The 20,084-nt window shown below is 38.5% G+C and overlaps 1 protein-coding gene across 1 annotated transcript in view; it reads right to left on the bottom strand.

Moving 5' to 3' along the window:
- The window catches only part of SLC15A5 (solute carrier family 15 member 5), a 78,517-nt gene that overhangs the window by 22,749 nt on the left and 35,684 nt on the right, over nucleotides 1-20,084 (bottom strand). Inside the window, exons 6-7 of the mRNA XM_078074161.1 lie at nucleotides 12,993-13,181; nucleotides 1,950-2,078 (exon numbers count right to left, since the gene is read on the bottom strand). Coding sequence (XP_077930287.1) covers nucleotides 1,950-2,078; nucleotides 12,993-13,181 — 318 coding nt within the window. The remainder of the gene's footprint in view (nucleotides 1-1,949; nucleotides 2,079-12,992; nucleotides 13,182-20,084) is intronic.

The following is a 20,084-nucleotide window of genomic DNA, read 5'->3' on the forward strand; positions in this document are numbered from 1 at the left end:
TTCCTGAGTTCTGTGAGTCATTCTAGCAAATTGTCAAACCGAAGCGGGTCTGTGGGGACCTCCACATTTATAGCCAGCTTATCAAAGGTGACAGCAGTCCTGCGGAACCTCTGAACTTGTGGCTAATGACTAAAGTGAGCACAGTCTTGTGATGTTTGGCCTAACTGGATACGTTCCCCAAACATACATAGGGAAAATGTAGATTTATATAAAAGATAAACTGATAGTAATATTTGACTTCATAGTTCTTCTAGAATATGTCAAATGTGGTTTGATTATAGACATTTTTAAAAGCACATTTTCAGGACACCTGGGTGGCTCAGTCGGTTAAGCGTCTGCCTTCAGCTCAGGTCATGATCTCAGGGTTCTGGGATGGAGGCCCGGGAGGGAGGGAGTCTGCTTCTCCCTCTCCCTCCACTGCTCCCCCTGCTTGTGCTCTCTCTCTCTCTCTGACAAATAAATAAATAAAATCTTTCAAAAAAAAAAGCAGATTTTCAGAAACATCCTCATTGGGTAATGTTGAAGAAACTAAACATATGCTGAAAACATAAGATGTTTAAGTAGAGATATAGGTAAGACTTTTCCAGGTTACCTTATAAAACTCTAATACCAGTGCTTTGTTTCTTGTTTATACATAAAGAATCTAACCACCAGAGCAGTCAGCAACTTGCTGCCATTCACACGGTTGTTATGACGGTTTGAATTTTCGTCCTTTGAGAAATGGAACCATATCTCACAAATTCCATGTAGCACAGAGCCTGGCACACAGTAAGTATTCAATACACACTTATTTCGCTTTCTCAGTTAACTACGACAAGGGCAATAATTTATCTTATCAATCAAGGATTGTACATTTGTTCCCTAGAACTCTACTCCACCTATCATCAAATTTATCATTCTTAATTTTACTGCTTCCCTACACCCCTGGAAATTTTGTGAGGATTTGGGAGTGTTTATTTCCTTGTCATGGTATTCCCCAACGTCCAGTGTTGTGCCTGGAACAGAGTGGGTCATCCATAAATATTTTTTGAATGAAGATAGTGTTAAAAAGAGTTTCTCATTCATAGAAGTTAATTTTTCCATAGTTTGAAAGTAAGTAAATTAAATTTGTTACAGGAGAACACAAACCAACACTCTCTTTACATTATTTTAAGTGCACAACTGTAACTACCTTTGAAAGTAGAGAATAAGCTTGTAGTATTTTCATAAAATAAGCAAAAGTAAATTTAGAAAAAAAAAAGTTAAGCCCTGTTAACATCTTAGAACAAATAAAGGAAAAAGCCTGTAGATCTAAAGTACAGCCAAAGACATTTCACCATGACATCTAATCATTGTCATCTGCCAATTTTTCTGTCAGCACATGTATGAGTACTACTTTTTTGTTGCACGTGAATTTTTCAGATGGGGTGTTTCTCCTGATCAATTTCTATGGGAAAAATTTTCCAAGACGATTTGCTATTCAATTCACAGTCTCTTTTTGATTGCATAGACATGATTTCTGGAAAATCACAGGGAAAAAAGATCATCCAGATACCCCATTCTCCTACATTTCCACAGGACTTACCTTTTCTGAGGATTATCTATGCCAACTATGAGGCATTGTTGATATGACCTTACTGAAAGATCTAATAAGAATATAATGACCGATTTGTTTTAAAATACCCTAAAGAAAGACAGCAGACAGGGTCTCATGAGAAGTGACATTCTGTAATTACCTCCCCCTATCAAAAGAAAAACAATTCCCAGAAATTAATGAATACAGCAAGAGTCTATTTCCTATCTTAATTCTATCTTAATTGCAAAAGTGGATCAATTAAAAAAAGACTACACTGGCAAAGCCCTTCTTTTAAGATTTTGTCTCCCAATTCTCTAGTCATCAAATCAATATATATATACATATATATATACACACACATATATATATAAATATACCATGAACCTATTTTTACCTTCTGAGATGAGATATACCAACTCCACCAGCAATGCCCCCATGAAACAACCAAATCCATTGAACAGTGTCAAAAAATTCATAGAGGTTCCTCTGATGGTATTCGGAACAAATCTATGTATTCCAGAGACTGAAAGGAAAAGAGAAAGTCAAAATTTAGAACATTCCCTGTAAAATACATCCATAGATGTTATTCAAATTAGTGTTGATCATACCTCAAAGAAAGTTTACTGATAAAGGCAAAATTTGGGTTGGACTTCGTTAAAGTTACTATAATAAGACATACTATGATGTTACAATTTACATATGTCTAAAAGGAGTAAAATAGGGGCGCCTGGGTGGCTCAGTTGTTAAGCGTCTGCCTTCAGCTCAGGTCATGATCCCAGGGTCCTGGGATCAAGCCCCGCATCGGGCTCCCTGCTAACGGGAAGCCTGCTTCTCCCTCTCCCACTCCTCCTGCTTGTGTTCCCTCTCTCGCTGTGTCTCTCTCTGTCAAGTAAATAAATAAAATCTTTAAAAAAAATAAATAAAAGGAGTAAAATGTGGCAAAACATACTCTTGTATAGCTACAAGGAAAATTTAACCTACTTGGTGGTTTGTGTGTCCCAACATATTCATCCAAATTTCACCCCCATTTGAATATTTCTTATTAATTTTGGGTTAGGGTGAGGCTTGTAGTAGGTAATATGACAATCTAGTAATAAGGTCTATGATTCTGTGATTCTATGTAAATCATTAGTTTCCCCATAGAAAACTTGAATTTATCATATAAAATTAACATGGAGGTTAAGAGGATGGGTTCTGGAGTTAGACAAGATTTTGCTAAAATCTCAGGTCAACTATTTACTACCTCTGTAATTTTAAGTAAGTTACTTAAACTTTCCAAGCCTCAGTGTTCCTCTCTATAAAATGGGAACAATATCATCACTCACTTGCAGAGGTGCTGTGGCTCTTACTTGCTATAATGTATGTATAATACTATAATATATGTAAAATGCTGACTTGTAGGAACTGAATCAGGTTGGCTATTTTTTTTTTTTAAAGATTTTATTTATTTATTTGACAGTGAGAGACACAGTGAGAGCAGGAACACAAGCAGGGGAATTGGAGAGGGAGAAGCAGGCTTCCCATGGAGGAGGGAGCCCGATGTGGGGCTCGATCCTAGGACCCTGGGATCATGACCTGAGCTGAAGGCAGACGCTTAACGACTGACCCACCCAGGCGCCCCATGGTTGGCTATTTTTAACAGTATTAATCTTACCAAGTCAAACGGCTCCTACATGTGCAAAGTCCCTTACATGCATTTAAATTATCCTATTTATGGAGAGGTTACCTAAAGAGAGACTATAGTTTAAGCTTCGGGTCTCCAAAAGGGTTATCTTCCTTCCCCCAAGTCATTGTTGGGGTAATGGTGGCAAGAGGTTGAAAAAAAATCATGGAGGAAAAAGATTGTTTTTTAAAATTTCAATTACAAATAATTTTTTTGAACAGACTCTTGATTATAGAGAACAAACTGATGATTACCAGAGGGGAGGGGTTGGCGGGATGGGTGAAATAGGTGATGGGGATTAGGGGGCACACCTGTGATGAGCACCAGGTGATGTATGGACTTGCTGAACTGTACACCTGAAACTAATATAACACTGTGCGTTAACTAACTGAAATTCAAATAAAAACTTAAAAAGCGCCCCCCCCAAATTTTTCTGGTATCAGACATAGATGAAAATGAGTATATCTCATTTTGTACATATGATATTAACTATATTAAAATATGCATGGCAACCTTAGGAGTACATGCTAAAATATTTACAACATTTATCATGATATGATATCTGGGATTTGCTTCAAAATTATACAACGAGGAGAAAGAGAGTGTGCAAGTGAGGGTAGAGATGAGACAAGTTTGGCGGGCGTGAAAATTATTGAAGCTGGAATGTGAATACACTGGAGTTTATTGCACTAATCTCTTTTGTATTATGTGCGGTGAAAAATTGGAAGGAAATACATAAAATAACAGGAACAGTGTTAGCTTTGAGTGGTTGAATTATTGGATTTTTAAATTTCCTTCTCCTCTTTTGTACTTTGCAAATTTGTCTACAGTGAGAGATCATAAATAAACATTAAAGTTCATTTAAAAAAGAAAAGTGGTGATAGAAAACCAATATACCGGAGAGGCTAAACCTTTAGTTTCCTTTTCTTTTCTTTTTTTTAGATAAGGGGGGCCAGAGGGAGAGGGGGAGAGAGAGAGAATCTCAAGCAGGCTCCACACCCAGCACTGAGCCCAGCTCAGGGCTCGATCTCATGACCCTGAGATCATGAGGTGAGCCACAATCAAGAGTTGGATGCTTAAGTGACTGAGCCACCCACGTGTCCCTTAGTTTCCTTTTCTAGAAAGAAATCTTATTATCACCTCCCTTCTCTCTCAGGAAAACGTCACCCCTGGTTTACCTGCCCTTTACCCCAGAAAAACTCTGCATTTGTTCAGCCCTTTTAAATAAACTTACTAATACGTGCTGTAAATGTATTCATGTGCCTTCCTAGCGTTCATTTAACATTTCTATTTTGGTTTCTGCATGTCCTCCACGTGTTTTTATTTATCATCCAATAAACATTCAAAGGAGTCCCTATCTGTGCTCCAGGAAAGGGGCTGCGTGCTGAGGCTGAGGCTGAGGCCACCCTCCGCTCGGGTACTGGGGCATCTTTCCTAGATTTTCCACTCTGGGCAGGCGGAGAGCAGAGACATGCACGGAGCTAAGGGCAGTGCTAAACAGGCAGTTAATACCATTAATACCAGAAATACTTATTGGAGGTGAAGATAATGATGGAAATAAATAAAATACCATGGAGAAGGGCTTCAAATATCGGCGGCAAGGGGCCATGGGTACCACAGCTCTCTTGTGGAGTGCAAATCACCTGCAGGAGCCCGAGGCCAAGCTCACAAGTTTTTTTTTTTCAGGGAGATCTGGAGGACAATATGAGGGAAACGCTGACGATGTTTTGGGAAGAAATGATTCACTGTTATAAAAAGGATTTGGCTTATGAACTTTCCTTTCTATAAATATGAGGAGACAAACAATGGGCAGAAAGACTAAGTAGGCCGATTTCTTTCACTGAGAAAAAGCAGAACGTACAAGCCCATTATTACTCTGCTAGTTAATTATTAATCCTATGCTTTTCTCTTGCTAGAACTTCTGGTGCGGTATATAATTCATGAACACACTTTGCCAGCTCTCTGCCTGCTGGTTAATCTCTCTTTGGTGTCGTTTTAGTCGTTTTGAAAGCCTTTGGTTCCCTTTTAGAGGACTTAGCTTTTCAAGTCCTCGGATCTCCATTTTCAGGCACCGGCTTGCATGTTCTGATCTCTTTCAACTTTAGTGATCATCAACCTGATTTTTTAGGCTCTGTGGTACTTCTTTTTGCACATAATAGCATAGGTAATATCCACAAGTCTGCCACTATTCCAAAATTCTCATTTACCATGAAGACACAGTAAAAAATATTCAGTGTGTGTGAAAGCTGGTCTTGCCAAGGAGAGCTGAAATGTGCCTCCAGGTGGAGGCTGGTTAGTGCTTGCAAAGATGCCCCATCACAGCATCTGGGCAATCTACAGACCGTGGGGCTATAACCACCTTCCTGAGGCCCCTGGTACTGGGGACTCGTTGCTGAAATTTCTTTTTCTCCAACTGTTCTTAAACTGTTAGATGTGCTTATTATGTTTGGTGAGAAGTTATTTCAAACACGTGTAAGAGAAGTACCTCAGTCCCAGAAAATGGAACTTCATCCTATTAGCCATTTTCAGATCATCATTCCTTCCTCATCCCTAAAAAGCTTCGGCTTATTGTTTCTGATTATATCAATATTATTCGATGGTATCACCTAATACTTCTCTTTTGTGCAGGCATCTGTTAATCTCTAGGACATTTTCCTCTATTATTCAAAGTCATCAGCTCGTCTCTCCTCGTCACATTCTCCAGTTCTATTCCTGCCTCAGTTCCTGGCAATTTTATCATATATAGAGATCACCCTTTGAAACTTTCATTCTGCTAGATCTTGATTTCTCAGTTCCTTGAACTTCTTTCTAATGTCCTCATCCTCCACTCTACCTTAGACACTCATTACCATGCTCACACCCTGAACCTTGTCCCTCAGACCAGGAGTTGGTGAACTACCATCAGGTAAGTCTCGGCCTGTCACCTATTTATAAATAAAGTTTTATTGGAACACAGCCACACCCATTCATTAGATATGCCTATGACAGCTCATATACTACAATGACAGAGTTGAGTAGTTGTAACAGAGACTGGTGTGAAAAGCCTATTTACTATCTGACACTTTTCAGAAAAAGTTTGCCAACCCATGCCCTAGGCCAGTAATTGTAAGCACTCCATAATCTCAACTTTCATCCCCCTCTGACTACAACTTCCTGTCTTCCCAGTTTACTGCCTGCTACTCAACCACAAAAATGTTTTGACTCCTTCAGGACCTCCACTCTATCGCTCCTTTCATTATTCCTCTTTCATGAGGAACATAAAGGTATGCTCCTACTACTCTTTTTAGCCAAGTTAAGTCCCATAGTCAATTGTTATGATCATATTCTTTCACATACCCTCATTCCCTTGCCTTTCTCTTGCTTTCTGGAAATTGATTGGCCCAACAATTCCCTCTCTGCCATCTCTGCTCCTAGATCCATGCAGCCTAATGTTTCTGGAAGGAACACACATAACCATGTTGACCAACTCATTTTAAATTCCTGACCACACACCTCAAATGGTCTCCTAATGCACCCTGGCAATGTTCTATATCTCCCTAGTGCATTCACTCTCTCATTGTCTTAGACAACAATTTCATACCTCTCCCTCTCCTCAAACCCTCCAACTATACTCTCCCATCCTCACTCAGAGCTCATGGCCTGACATCCTACTTCACTGAAAAAAAATCAATCAGCCAGAAGAGAATTTCCACAGGAATCTTCTCGCCTATTTATGCACTCATGAGTTTCTGCATCTACACACTCGGCCCTCCAAACTGTTACCATTGATAAATCATCCTTGCTACTATCTAAAGCCACATTCTCAACTTGTAAATTAGATCTCAAACTCTCTTCTTGCAGTAATTTCCCCCTCCCTAATACCATCAACTGTCCTTCTCTCTTTTTGTTTAAATTTTCCCTCTCTTTTGAATCATTCCCACCAACATGCTGTATGATGCCATTATCTTTCCTTCCTCAAACACAAATAAAAACTTGTTCTTAACCCAATTCCTTTGTCGGCTACCGTCCCATTTCTTTGTTCTCTTTTGCAGCAAAATTCTTAAGATAAATTATCTGTAGTTCTTCTCTTTCCATTATCCCTTAAACTCATTCTAACAGGCTTTAGAGCATTCCGATATCCCACATAAGAAAGCTCTTTTCCAAACTGCCAATAACTGCCAAATTGCTCAATCTGATGGTCAATTCTCAGTCCTCATCTTGTTTGACGTATTAGGAACATTTGACGTGGATGAACACTCCTTCCTCCTTGATACCATTTCTTCATACGACTTCTAAGATATTGCTCTTTTGGTTTTGCTTTTTCTTGCTTGTCACTTCTTTTCTCTCGTCTTTGCAAATTTCTCGTCTTCTTTTAATGTCTTAATGATGACGTGCTTCTGGGTTGAGTTCCTGAATCCTCTTCTTTGTCTACACTGACTCCCAGTGTGCCCCAACTCCCTTGGTGATCTCAATTAGTCCTGTTGCTTTAAATACCATTGATATGGTTATGACTCTCAAATTTGCTATATTCCCTAGTTCAATATGAAAATACATACGTGGATATCCAATTCCCTATTTATCACTTCAATCTGACACATTATTTATGTCCAAAACTAAACGGGTGATTTTCTCTCCAAAGCTTGTTCCACCTGTAGCCTTTTGTCTCTCTGTAGGTGACGACTCCATCCTTACAGGTGCCCAGGTCGTAAACTTTGATGTCACCACTAATTCTCTTTTTCTCATATCCTGTTGTTCCTTCTTCAAAATATAACTAATCTTGGATTATTTCTCACTACCCACACTGCTACTATCCTGGTCTGAGGTACTCATTTCTTGCCTTAATTCATCAATCTTCTATCCTTTTCCTCACTGTAGTATATTCTTTTTTTTTTTTTTTTTAAAGATTTTATTTATTTATTTGAGAGAGAGAGAATGGGAGACAGAGAGCATGAGAGGGGGGAGGGTCAGAGGGAGAAGCAGACTCCCTGCTGAGCAGGGAGCCCGATGCGGGACTCGATCCCGGGACTCCAGGATCATGACCTGAGCTGAAGGCAGTCGCTTAACCAACTGAGCCACCCAGGCACCCCCTCACTGTAGTATATTCTTAATCTATCCTTTTCCTCAGGGTAGTATGTTCTCCACAGCAGAGAGATGGGTTCTTTAAAAGTGTAAGTAATATTGTGTCATTCCTTTTCGCACATCTCTCAGAGCCCAAGTCAGAGTCTTTACAATGGCCACTCTGACTCATCTCTTACTAGTTTCTCTCTTCCTCACTCTCCTCCAACTTCACGAGACCCCTTCCACTTCATTGCCAGATATACTCCCATCTTTGCATTTAAGGACTCCGTTGCTAACAGTAATGTGTGGCTGACTCCCTCAAGTGTTTCAAATCCTTGCATATTACCTCTCATTGAGGTCTATCCTGATCTATCTCTTAACGCTGCAACCTGCTACCTCCTATGCTTGGCACTCCTGAACCCCCTTATCCTGTTCTATCTTTTCTTTTTCTATGGTACTTATCACCCAACATGTTCTATAATTTAATTATTTATTACATTTGTTGTTTATTATCTTTCTCCCTTTGATAGAATGTGGGTTCTACAATGGCAGAAATTTTCATCTTTTTTTTTTTTAATTGATTTGCCTTAAGGTTCTAGAGTAGTGTTAAGCATATTGTAGATACCAACACAGTATTTTTTGAATAAATAAAACAAACACAAGTTATGAGATAGCTGGAGTATTACAATGCTATAATTAAGATATAATTTGAAAAGTTTTCTATGTGTGTGTTTTTTTTTTTTTTTCTTGTAGATCATCTCCAAAGTATAACATGACTTAGTATGGTCAACAATGTCCACTGAAATTTGGGGAGTAATCCACTGTGCTTCCTTGCTCAATGCCATCAATGTAGGACATTGCCATTAATTTGAGTGATATATTTTTATTGTATGCACATAGAAATAGCTATAGATTTTATTAATTTATTTGTTTATTCAGTATATTTATTAGTCATCTGCTCTGTACATGCACTTTTAAGGAAGGAAGTACATTAGAACATAAGGATGGACAATAAGGATAAGAATCTTGACTTAAAGATTGCACATTCTCACGGTAAGAAGCAGGCAGTAAATATACACATATAAATAAGATAATTGCAGGTCCTGACAAGTGCTATTAGAAAAAATGGAAGAGGGCAATGGAGTGAAAGTGATAGGATCACCTGGACAGCCTCTCTGAAGAGATAATCTTTGAGAAAATTTGATGCTGAGAAGAAGCCAGACACTTGAAATCAGAGGAAAGGGGATTCTAGGTAGAGAGAAGAGCAAACACAAAGGCCTTGGGATGAAAATAAGTTTGACACTTTAGAAACACAGAATGAAGATCATTAAATTTCTAGTGGAGTGGTCAGAGGGAATAATGTTATAAAATGTAGTTGGAGCAGTACGAGAGGCAAAACCATGTACAGTCTTATTCACCATTTAAGGAATTTATCTCCAAAATCCTATTGAGAAATCAGAAATTTCTTTTGGAAAGAGCATGATGGCTGCTTTGAAGAATGGACTCCTGGGGCAGGAGAATAAGCAGGGAGACAAGTTAGGAGGCTCTGATAGAATTGGTGTGATAATGGTGACCACGTAGACTGGCGGAGAGCAGAGAAGATAGTGAGACACGGCCAGATTAAGATTACATTTCAGAATAAAGTCTAAGTCTTGCTGTTGTATTGGAGGTGAGAAGTAAGGGGAACAAAGGGATTTAGGATGACTCATGTGAGAAAGACGCAATTTCCCTCACACTACCAGGTCCTTGGTGTTCAGCTTGTGGTAGGTGTGGTAGAAAGAGCTATGAGCGGGACATCTGTGCTTGAGTCCTGAGTCTTGCCCTATTCATTCAAGTGAAAGATTAGAATACTAATAGTAGCAGCACACATTATAGTTGCTAATTATTGAGTGATGTCTATATACTAGATACTCGGCTTTTTCCTCTACATAAAATATTTAACTTAGTCCTGACAACAAACATTCCCCATTTTATAGATGATGAGAAAGGCCCAGAAATGCAGAATAATTTATCTAGAGTCACACATTTAGTCAATGGCAGAACTGGGGTTAAAGCCCTGGGTTTAAACTCATATTTGTCTGATTTTAAGACCATAGATATTAACCACTATGCTGTACTGCCTCCCAGAAGAGTAATTCTTTTTTTTGTTTATTTGTTTGTTGGTTTAGTAATTCTTCAATTTACAGTTCAAAACACCCTTCACATATTGTCATTTAATTCTCAAAGAGTAGTCCCCATTCCGATTGATTCTTACACTGCTGCTGTGATATAAGGAAGAATTTTAATTATTTCCATTTTAAAAGATCAGAAAGGTGAAGCTTAGAGGTTACATGAATTCTCAAGGTCACAAATGTAGTAAGTGACAAAGCTGGGAATCAAAACAAAGTCTTCTGGTCCTTACCCTATGATAAATAGCAGATAAGACAATTGACTTAGTTGGATGTTGGTTTCCTGATGGGTAAATCAGGGAAGGGTAGACCAAATGGTTTATATTACATGATCTGCCTTTTTAATAGTCTATGGTTTTAAGTACCACCCTGGCTTTTGTATGTTGAACCACTATTGCTAAGCTGGCTGGGAATTTCCTGACTGCATTCATTCATCACCTGCATTCATTACCTTGCTTCACTTCTAGCCTACAGAATTTTGGCTACTTCCAACAATTTTCTGGAAACCACATCAGGGAAGTCACAAACATTTGTGTAGTGACATTCTTTGATAGTTCTTTTGTATTTCTTGTAGTGTCAAACATTGATAGCCACATCTTAGAATCTCATAAAACAATTTATTTATATAAAATGTATTGAGTAGAATGATTTAAAATTATAAAAAGAAGTCTAATACAGGGGCGCCTGGTTGGCTCAGACAGTTAAGCGTCCGACTCTTGATTTTGGCTCAGGTCATGATTGCAGGAGATCGAGCCCTGAGTCAGGCTCCTTGCTCAGTGGGAAGTCTGCTTGAGATTCTGTCTCTCTCCCTCTCCCTCTGTCCCTCAACCCCACTCTCTCTCTCTCTAAAAAAATAAATAAATTTTTTTAGTTTTTTTTTTTTTAAAGATTTTACTTATTTATTTCACAGAGAGAGAGAGAGAGAGAATACAAGCTGGGAGAGGAGCATATGGAGCAAGAGAAGCAGACTCCCCACCAAGCAGGGAGCCTGATGCGGGACTCCATCCCGGGACCGCAGGATCATGACCTGAGCCGAAGGCAGACGCTTAATCAACTGAGCCACCCAGGTGCCCCAAATAAATAAATCTTCTTAAAAAAGATGTCTAATAGACATATGATTATAGTTCCATAAACTTTCTTTTTCTTGTCTTTTTTTTTTTCATTTTTGAAAGGTGGACTGCCACATGCAGCACCTCATTTGGATGTGTCTGGAGTCTTGGAAACTTGGCTACCCTACATTCTCCTACAAATGGATGCTGAGAGCTTGTTTGGAGGTTCTAGCATGGGAATGCAGCTACTCATATACCCTTGACTGAAGAATGTTCCTCTTCTATGGGGTAAGTCATCTTTTTCCACCTAGTGTGCAGCTTTGGGAGGGATGCACGTTCGGTGGTGAGGGAAGAAGGGAACACCTGCCTAGCCAACCAGATCAGCCAAATCAACCCTGAAGATCAATGGGGTGACAGATGTCACAGTCAGATCGCCTTCACATCCTACACAGACTTTATTAATTGCTTTTATTTTTACCTTTTTCAATGAATTGCTTTGGTATCATATATGTATGTATATGTATGCATATATATGTATATCCTTATTAAATATGTATAGTTAAGGAATTTGGAAATAACTGAAGATAATAGAATAATTGAAGATTTTGGACAAGTGAAATTATCAGAACTGTCATTTAAGATGATTACTCTAAAGGTCATGTGCTGATAGATAGAGTGGGAGAGATAGCGGAGGTAGGAAGATAGGAAGTTAAAAAATAATCTTGGTAAAGTATAATGAGTTACAATCAGGGCTACCACTGCAGGGAAATATAAGGAAGGTAAAAAATAAGATGCAATAGATTACACTGATAAAAACACACACACGCGCTCACACACACACACACACACACACACTGCTGTATTGCAAGAAGTCACTAAACTATCTTGATGAATTTTACAGTGGCTAGTTTAATTAATATCAGCAATCTAGATAATCCAGAAAACGCTGGATATTTAATAAAGTTATTTTGAACCTGTCTTATGAAACACTAGTGATCACACTTAATTTAGTATAACTTAATTTAAAGACATCGAGTTATCTGGAAAATTGACTCAAATTTTCATTTCATTTGCATGTTTATACATTCTCAGAGTATATTATAAATGTCATTTTTGGAGGGTGTGTATATGTGAATTTATCTGTGAGTGAGAGGGTGGGAGGTGGGAAGAAGAAAGACAGAGAGGAGAGTTTTCATCTTAGTATATGGGACTTGTCTTCTAGGTTTTAGCAGTTTTTTCCTCCTGTTGTGTATTTGACCAAATAGTTACTGCCTTTAACTAAGTTTGTAAGTCTTTCCTTCCACCTACATTCAGGTAGAATTAATAATTGCTCTGTATCTGGCAGACGAATGAAGAGAAATTAAACATTTTTTTTTTAAAATGAGGTTGATAAATAGGCTTGTTTCGAAGCATTGTGGGAAATCTCCAGGGAGTGAATAGGTCACCAACGGCTTGAGGTGATGTGTTCTGTGTAAAGACTCAGTGTGTTCTTACATGCGGTGATGAAATCGTTTACTCACAGACTGGGTTGACCAGTGTTTCAGCCACTCCAAGTAAAACGTACTGAAGAACCAGGTGGAAACAGGGCATGGAAGAAACGGTGAGGACTTTGCCTGAAAGAGGCTGCTCCACTGGAGGGAAGTGTTTTCTGTGTATTTCAAAGAAGCCAGCTACCATCACAGACAATGCAGCAGAAAGATTTCCAGTGACTGCAGGAAAATAATGCAGACAAAAAAGAAAGAGAGAGAGAAAGAAAAAGCCTTAAATCAGTGTAATAGGCCATAGCATTTCTTACACATTGACACTCAGGGATGTTTCTTTGCCCTGGGAATATTCAGGTGCCAGCTAACTCTGTTATTTGACTATCCTGTGCTTTGACTCTGGTCTCTCAGAAACAGCTGTACTGATTCCCTATTTCCTGACTTACTGCATAGAGGGCCTCTGGAAAGTTAGTTAACCTCATGATCACTTTCCTCAGCTCGAAGATGGGGTTAATGATGCTTACCTTTGTAGGGTGACTATGAGACTTCAATAAGATACTCTCCTGGTATTATTATAATAGCTCCTGGTAGCAATAGGGAGCAATTATTGAAGATAAAGCAATAGTTTTGAATTTTTGTCCTCAGATAAGATATATTATTTTTGATAACTTTTTAAGATTTATATGACTCAAAAATAGTTTGGGGGAAATGTAAAGCAAAGTGATCTCTTCACAAGGTTTTAACCATTTTAAATGGTACCTCAATGAGATACCACCTCACACCAGTCAGAATGGCTAAAATTAACAAGTCAGGAAATGACAGATGTTGGCGGGGATGCGGAGAAAGGGGAACTCTCCTACACTGTTGGTGGGAATGCAAGCTGGTGCAACCACTCTGAAAAACAGTATGGAGGTTCCTCAAAAAGTTGAAAATAGAGCTACCATATGACCCAGCAATTGCACTGCTGGGTATTTACCCTGAAGATACAAATGTAGGGACCCGAAGGGGTAGGTGCAGCCCGATGTTTATAGCAGCAATGTCCACAATAGCCAAACTACGGAAAGGGCCAAGATGTCCATCAACAGATGAATGGATAAAGAAGATGTGGTATATATATATGCAATGGAATATTATGCAGCCATCAAAAGGAATGAAATCTTGCCATTTGCAATGACGTGGATGGAACCGGAGGGTATTATGCTGAACGAAATAAGTCAATCAGAGAAAGACATGTATCATATGACCTCACTGATATGAGGAATTCTTAATCTCAGGAAACAAACTGAGGGTTGCTGGAGTGGTGGGGGGTGGGAGGGATGGGGTGGCTGGGTGATAGATATTGGGGAGGGTATGTGCTATGGTGAGCGCTGTGAATTATGTAAGACTGGTGAATCACAGACCTGTACCTCTGAAACAAATAATACATTATATGTTAAAAAAAAAAAAAAAGAAGATAGCAGGAAGGGAAGAATGAAGGGGGGGAAACTGGAGGGGGAGACCAACCATGAGAGACTATGGACTCTGAGAAACAAACTGAGGGTTCTAGAGGGCAGGGGGGTGGGGGGATGGGTTAGCCTGGTGATGGGTATTAAAGAGGGCGCGTTCTGCATGGAGCACTGGGTGTTATATGTTATATGTTATATGCATATAACTGGGTGTTATATGCAAACAATGAATCATGGAACACCACATCAAAAACTAATGATGTAATGTATGGTGATTAACATAACATAACAATAAAAAAATGGTTTGAAATAATTCGTATTATCAGTCCTCAGTTTTCTGACATTTCTCTGATCTTTGCTGAGAAATATAAAGACTAGAAACTTCTGTTTAGAAAAAAAAATAGTAAAGGTGAATTAGTTGGATAAAGAATATAAATGGAAACAATTATTCAAAAAGTCGTCTCACTCTTCTTTTCTTTTTACTCTTGAGAAATTATCTAGAAAATTTTGGTTGAAAATGAGTAGGGATTTTGTTATGATTTTGTTACAGTTTATATCCACTGTAACATTCCATTTCTCAATTTATCATTCATATTATTGGACTTAATCCAATCGTTAGAGCAGAGGCCAACTTGAGCTTGATGGAATTTACTTGAAATTTAGAGATAGTCACATTTTGCTAACTTGCATAAAATTTCAGATAAGGCAAAGATTTCAATTGAAAAAATCAATCTAACGTTTAAACAGCTTACTGTTTGTTTTGGTTGATAGAGAAACTGGTAGGTAAATTTTTTGATTATATCTCAGTATTTAAATGTATCTGTAAAGTCTGCTCTTTACTGAGTCTCTAAGAAATAGAAGGTGTAAAGAAAAGAGTGGAAATCTGAATAACAGAAAATTTGAGGAATTATTTATTTATTTTTATTTGAAATTAGGTTCCATAAAGGCTCATTCAGAGTGGGGTTGAGATTTTGGTTCTTTAAACAGCTCATATAAAAAATTTGAGTTTCAATATTATCTACTTTTAAGATCATATTCATCACATAATTGCATTTATTTAGATTACTTGGCACATTATAGGCTCATCAGAAAAAGAGCTAATATGTCAATTCAATTTAGTATTTACTCTCTTCCTGCTCTATGCAAGGCAGTATGTTAGGCACAGTTGGAGATATAAGGTTAAAAAAATATCTGTTCTCAGTCATTGCAGACTCCTATTCTATTGGGGAATCTAAGAAGAAGAACTTTCTAGCTGGGAAAGGTGAGAGAAATAATTTTATGCTTTAGAGAAAGAAGGTTGTCCATATGAAGAGGTGAAGGCAACATCATTGGCATGAGCAAAAGCACAGACTTGTGAAAGATTCAGACAGATTTTCAGAATAGTGAGAAACAAGTTATTTGGGCATTGGGGGACAAGATAGATTGGGGTCAGATCATAAGAGCCATTTAATATATTTTTAAGGAATTTGGAAATTGCTCTGAAGATAATGGAATCACTGAAGATGTGAGACACAAGCGAAATGATTAGAACTGTCATTTGGGATGATTATTCTAAAGGCTATGTGCTGGTTGATAGAATGGGAGAGATAGTGGAGGTGGGAAGATAGTTAGGAAGTTAAAAAATAATCTTGAAAAAGTATAATGGGGGCCTAAGTTATAGTCATGGCTCCCAATTCCAGGAAACATAGAGAATAGAAACATAAGATGCAATAGATTCCACTGATAAAACCATAGCTAGAGCAAGGAGGAAGCAGATGTTAATGTTGAGTATAAGTCCAGGTGACTGGAAAGATGGTAGTGCCAATAATATAAATAAGACCCAATGAATCATGGAACACTACATCAAAAACTAATGATGTGATGTATGGTGATTAACATAACATTAAAAAAAAAGACCCATGATAGGGAGAAAATCAATTTGATTTTGAGTTGAGGTAGAGGCACAAAGAGATAATTTAAAGAGAAGTACTCAGAAAACAATTGAAAATGTGAATCATAGGTCAGAAGATGGGTTGAGTCAAGCGATAAAGGTTAATGAATCATCCATGGAATAGAAATTTAAGGTCAGGTGAAATTAAAAAATGATGGGGAGCAAGGGAAGAGAACATCTAAGCAACGCTTTTAAACATATTTGCATTTAGGGGCAAGAAAAAGAGCTAAAACCATGGAAAGAAAGGTCAGAAAGATAAGTAATCTCTAAGGGAGGTTTTCAAAGAGGTGGTTACACAAAACAGAACTTTTGATCCTTCCCCTACTTCTTCTTCACTCTTCCCCATCTCCTCCAGTACCTTCACATACTCAAGGCAGAAATCTGGGGTCCTCTGTCTTTCCCCCTATCTCCAAATATATTCTTAAGTTATCCAGATTCTATTTCAAAATATATTGTGAATTAACCTGCTTCACTTTATAGCCACTGCCATCATTCTAGTCCAAGTCATTATTATTTTTAACCCAGACAATGTGCAAGAACATATTTAATGGTCTTCTTGTTTTCACTCTTGCCCACCTATACCCTAGTAAGCACCTAACAGTCAGGGAGGTCTTGTATAAATGCAAATTCAATGTTACTCTTCTGCTTAAATTCCTTCTATAGGTTTGCATACAGTTAAGATGAAATCCCAAATCTTTACCATGACCTTTATGATCTAATCTGTGCTTATCATCTCACTCTAATTGCTTGCTACTTTCTCCTCTCTGACCATTTTTCAGCCACATTTTTTGTTTTTTCTTGACTATCTTAAATTCATTCCCACCTTAGAGCCTTTGCTTTGCTCTTCTGAAACCTTTTCCCCTACTCTTTATCCACCCACGCTTGCCATTGATATTCAACATATTACTGCAAGTCCTAGCCAGAACAATTAGGCAAGAAGAAGAAATAAAAGGTATCCAAACTCATCAAGTTGTGTACATTAAATATGTACTGCTTTTGTAGAATCATACCTCAATAGTGTTTTTTTCATTATTATTTTTTAAAGATTTTATTTATTTATTTGCCAGAGAGAAAGAGAGGGAGAGTACAAGCAAGGGGAGCGGCAGGCAGAGGGAGAAGCAGGCTCCCTGCTAGGCAAGGAGCCCGATGAGGGATTTGATCCCAGGACCCTGAGAATAGAATTTTTTTTTTAAAGAGACTTATTTTGGGGGCACCCGGGTGGCTTAGTTGGTTAAGTGACCAACTCTTGATTTCGGCTCAGGTCGTGATCTAAGGATCGTGGTATCGAACCCTGTGGCGGGCTCCATGCTGTGGGTGGAGCCTGCTTGGGATTCTGTTTCTCCCTCTCCCTCTGCCCCTCCACTCCAACTTGCTTGCATGCAAGTGTGCTCTCTCTCTGTCTCTCCCAAAAAAATTTTTTAAAAGAGACTTATTTGGATTATTTTAGGAAGGTCCAACCCCTATTGTAATCAATAGGAGTTGAAATACAGAGAAAATGGAGAGGAAGTTATATTTAAAAAATAAAGGAAAATTTCTCTGGTTGAGAGAACAGTGAGAATACCTGTGAATAGTGCAATGGTTGAAAAGATCCTTACCAGGGCACAATAAAATGGCGTCTTAGAATATCACTGATAGAGAGAATGCTCCAGTTGGGAAAAGACGTCATAAACAGGAAATAGCATCAGAAGGGCACTGGGCTTTTCAACAGTCTTTCAAGTCTGTGGATTTTATTTTATTTTTTTAAAGATTTTATTTATTTATTTGACAGAGAGGGACACAGCGAGAGAGGGAACATAAGCAGGGGGAGTAAGAGAGGGAGAAGCGGGCTTCCCACTGAGCAGGGAGCCCGATGCGGGGCTTGATCCCAGGACCCTGGGATCATGACCTGAGCTGAAGGCAGATGCTTAACGACTGAGCCACCCAGGCGCCCCAGTCTGTGGATTTTAATCAGAGCAATGGCTTCAAAATTATGAAGAAAAAATATTTTCAACCTAGAATTCTATGTACAATCAAATAATCACGTGTAAGGGTAAAAAGACTTTCAGTCATATAAATTCTTGGAAAATTTTACTTCCCATATACCCTTTCTTAGGAAGTTGCTAAAAAATAAATGATAATGAAAGAGGAAGTAAGTCAAGAAAGAAGAAGAGGTAATTAGAGATCTAACAAAAAAGAGCACCAGGCAGCCAATCTAGAGGACCATCATGAAGACAGAGATCAAGGGCATAGAAGTCTGCAAGAAGATCTCCAGAGGAAGAGGAGCTTCTAGTACATTACCTTATGTGTTTTAGCACTGGGACAAAACTAGGGATAGTATGGTGAGACTGGTAGAGCAGTTTGAAACTTAAAAAATAAACAATTTTTTTAATTAAATAATTGAGAAAAATCATATACTTTTTAAGTACAGAAAATAAATTTTTATATGAGAAAATTGAATCAAATTCTTTGGTTTTGCCATGAGTGTGTGTGTGTGTGTGTGAAACTGATTGCCAATTTAAATAAAAATATTTCTATAATCATATTATTATTATTTTTTTAAAGATTTTATTTATTTATTTGACAGAGAGAGACACAGTGAGAGAGGGAACACAAGCAGGGGGAGTGGGAGAGGGAGAAGCAGGCTTCCTGCTGAGCAGGGAGCCCGATGCGGGGCTGGGTCCCAGGACCCTGAGATCATGACCTGAGCCAAAGGCAGACGCTTAACAACTGAGCCACCCAGGTGCCCCTATAATCATATTATTTAACAGTATTAGACAAACAACACCTAAAATTCGAAAATGATTTGCCTCTGGGAACTATGACTGGATGGTGGAGAAAGCCAGAGCTGGACACCATTACTTACTATTGAAAGGCTTTCAGCATTATTTGTTTGCTAACCTGTTTCCTGAATCTAAGATGAATTCAACTATAAGAAGAAACATGTTTTTATGTATCACCGAGAAAGGAAAAAAGGGCTGCCAATCCATTATAACATGTAACCCAATTTCAGAGATGAATTTCTACATACATATAGGGTTGCTATGGACTGAGTTATGTTCCTTTAAAATAGTAGGTTGAAATCTTAACTCCCAATGTGACTATTTGAAGACAGGGGTTTTAGAGAGGTAATTAAGGTTAAATGAGGGCATAAGGGTGGGGCCCTAATCCAACTGGACTAATGTTCTTAGAAGAAGAGGAAAAGACACCATGTCTGTGCATGCACAGAGGAAAAGCCATGTGAGGACCTAGCAAGAAGATGGCCATCTGCAAGCCAAGAAGAAAAGCCTTAGGGAAAACCTAGTCTTCCTACACCTTGACCTTGGGCTTATACCATCCAGAACTGTGAGAAAACAATTTCTGTTGTTTAAGCCACCTAGTCTGTGGTATTTTGTTATGGCCGCCTGAGCAAACTGATGCAGGTATGTTCAGGCATTACATAAAAATTAAATTGTACAGGGGCACCTGGGTGGCTCAGTCAGTTGGGCGTCTGCCTTCGGTTCAGGTCGTGATCCCGGGGTCCTGGGATCAAGCCCCACGTCGGGCTCTCTGCTCGGTGGGAAGCCTGCTTCTCCCTCTCCCACTCCCCCTGCTTGTGTTCCCTCTCTCGCTGTCTCTCTCTCTGTCAAATAAATAAATTAAATCTTTAAAAAAAATTAAGTTGTACAAATCGCACAAACTATATTGTCCGTGATAATCATATGAAGTGTAAAGAAAGTGTTGAGGTAGGTAAGAATAAGTTTTCAAACTTTCTTGTTTTAGAATTTGAATTCTATGAGA

Source organism: Halichoerus grypus, chromosome 6 (genome assembly GCF_964656455.1).
Source record: "Halichoerus grypus chromosome 6, mHalGry1.hap1.1, whole genome shotgun sequence".
Taxonomy (NCBI): domain Eukaryota; kingdom Metazoa; phylum Chordata; class Mammalia; order Carnivora; family Phocidae; genus Halichoerus; species Halichoerus grypus.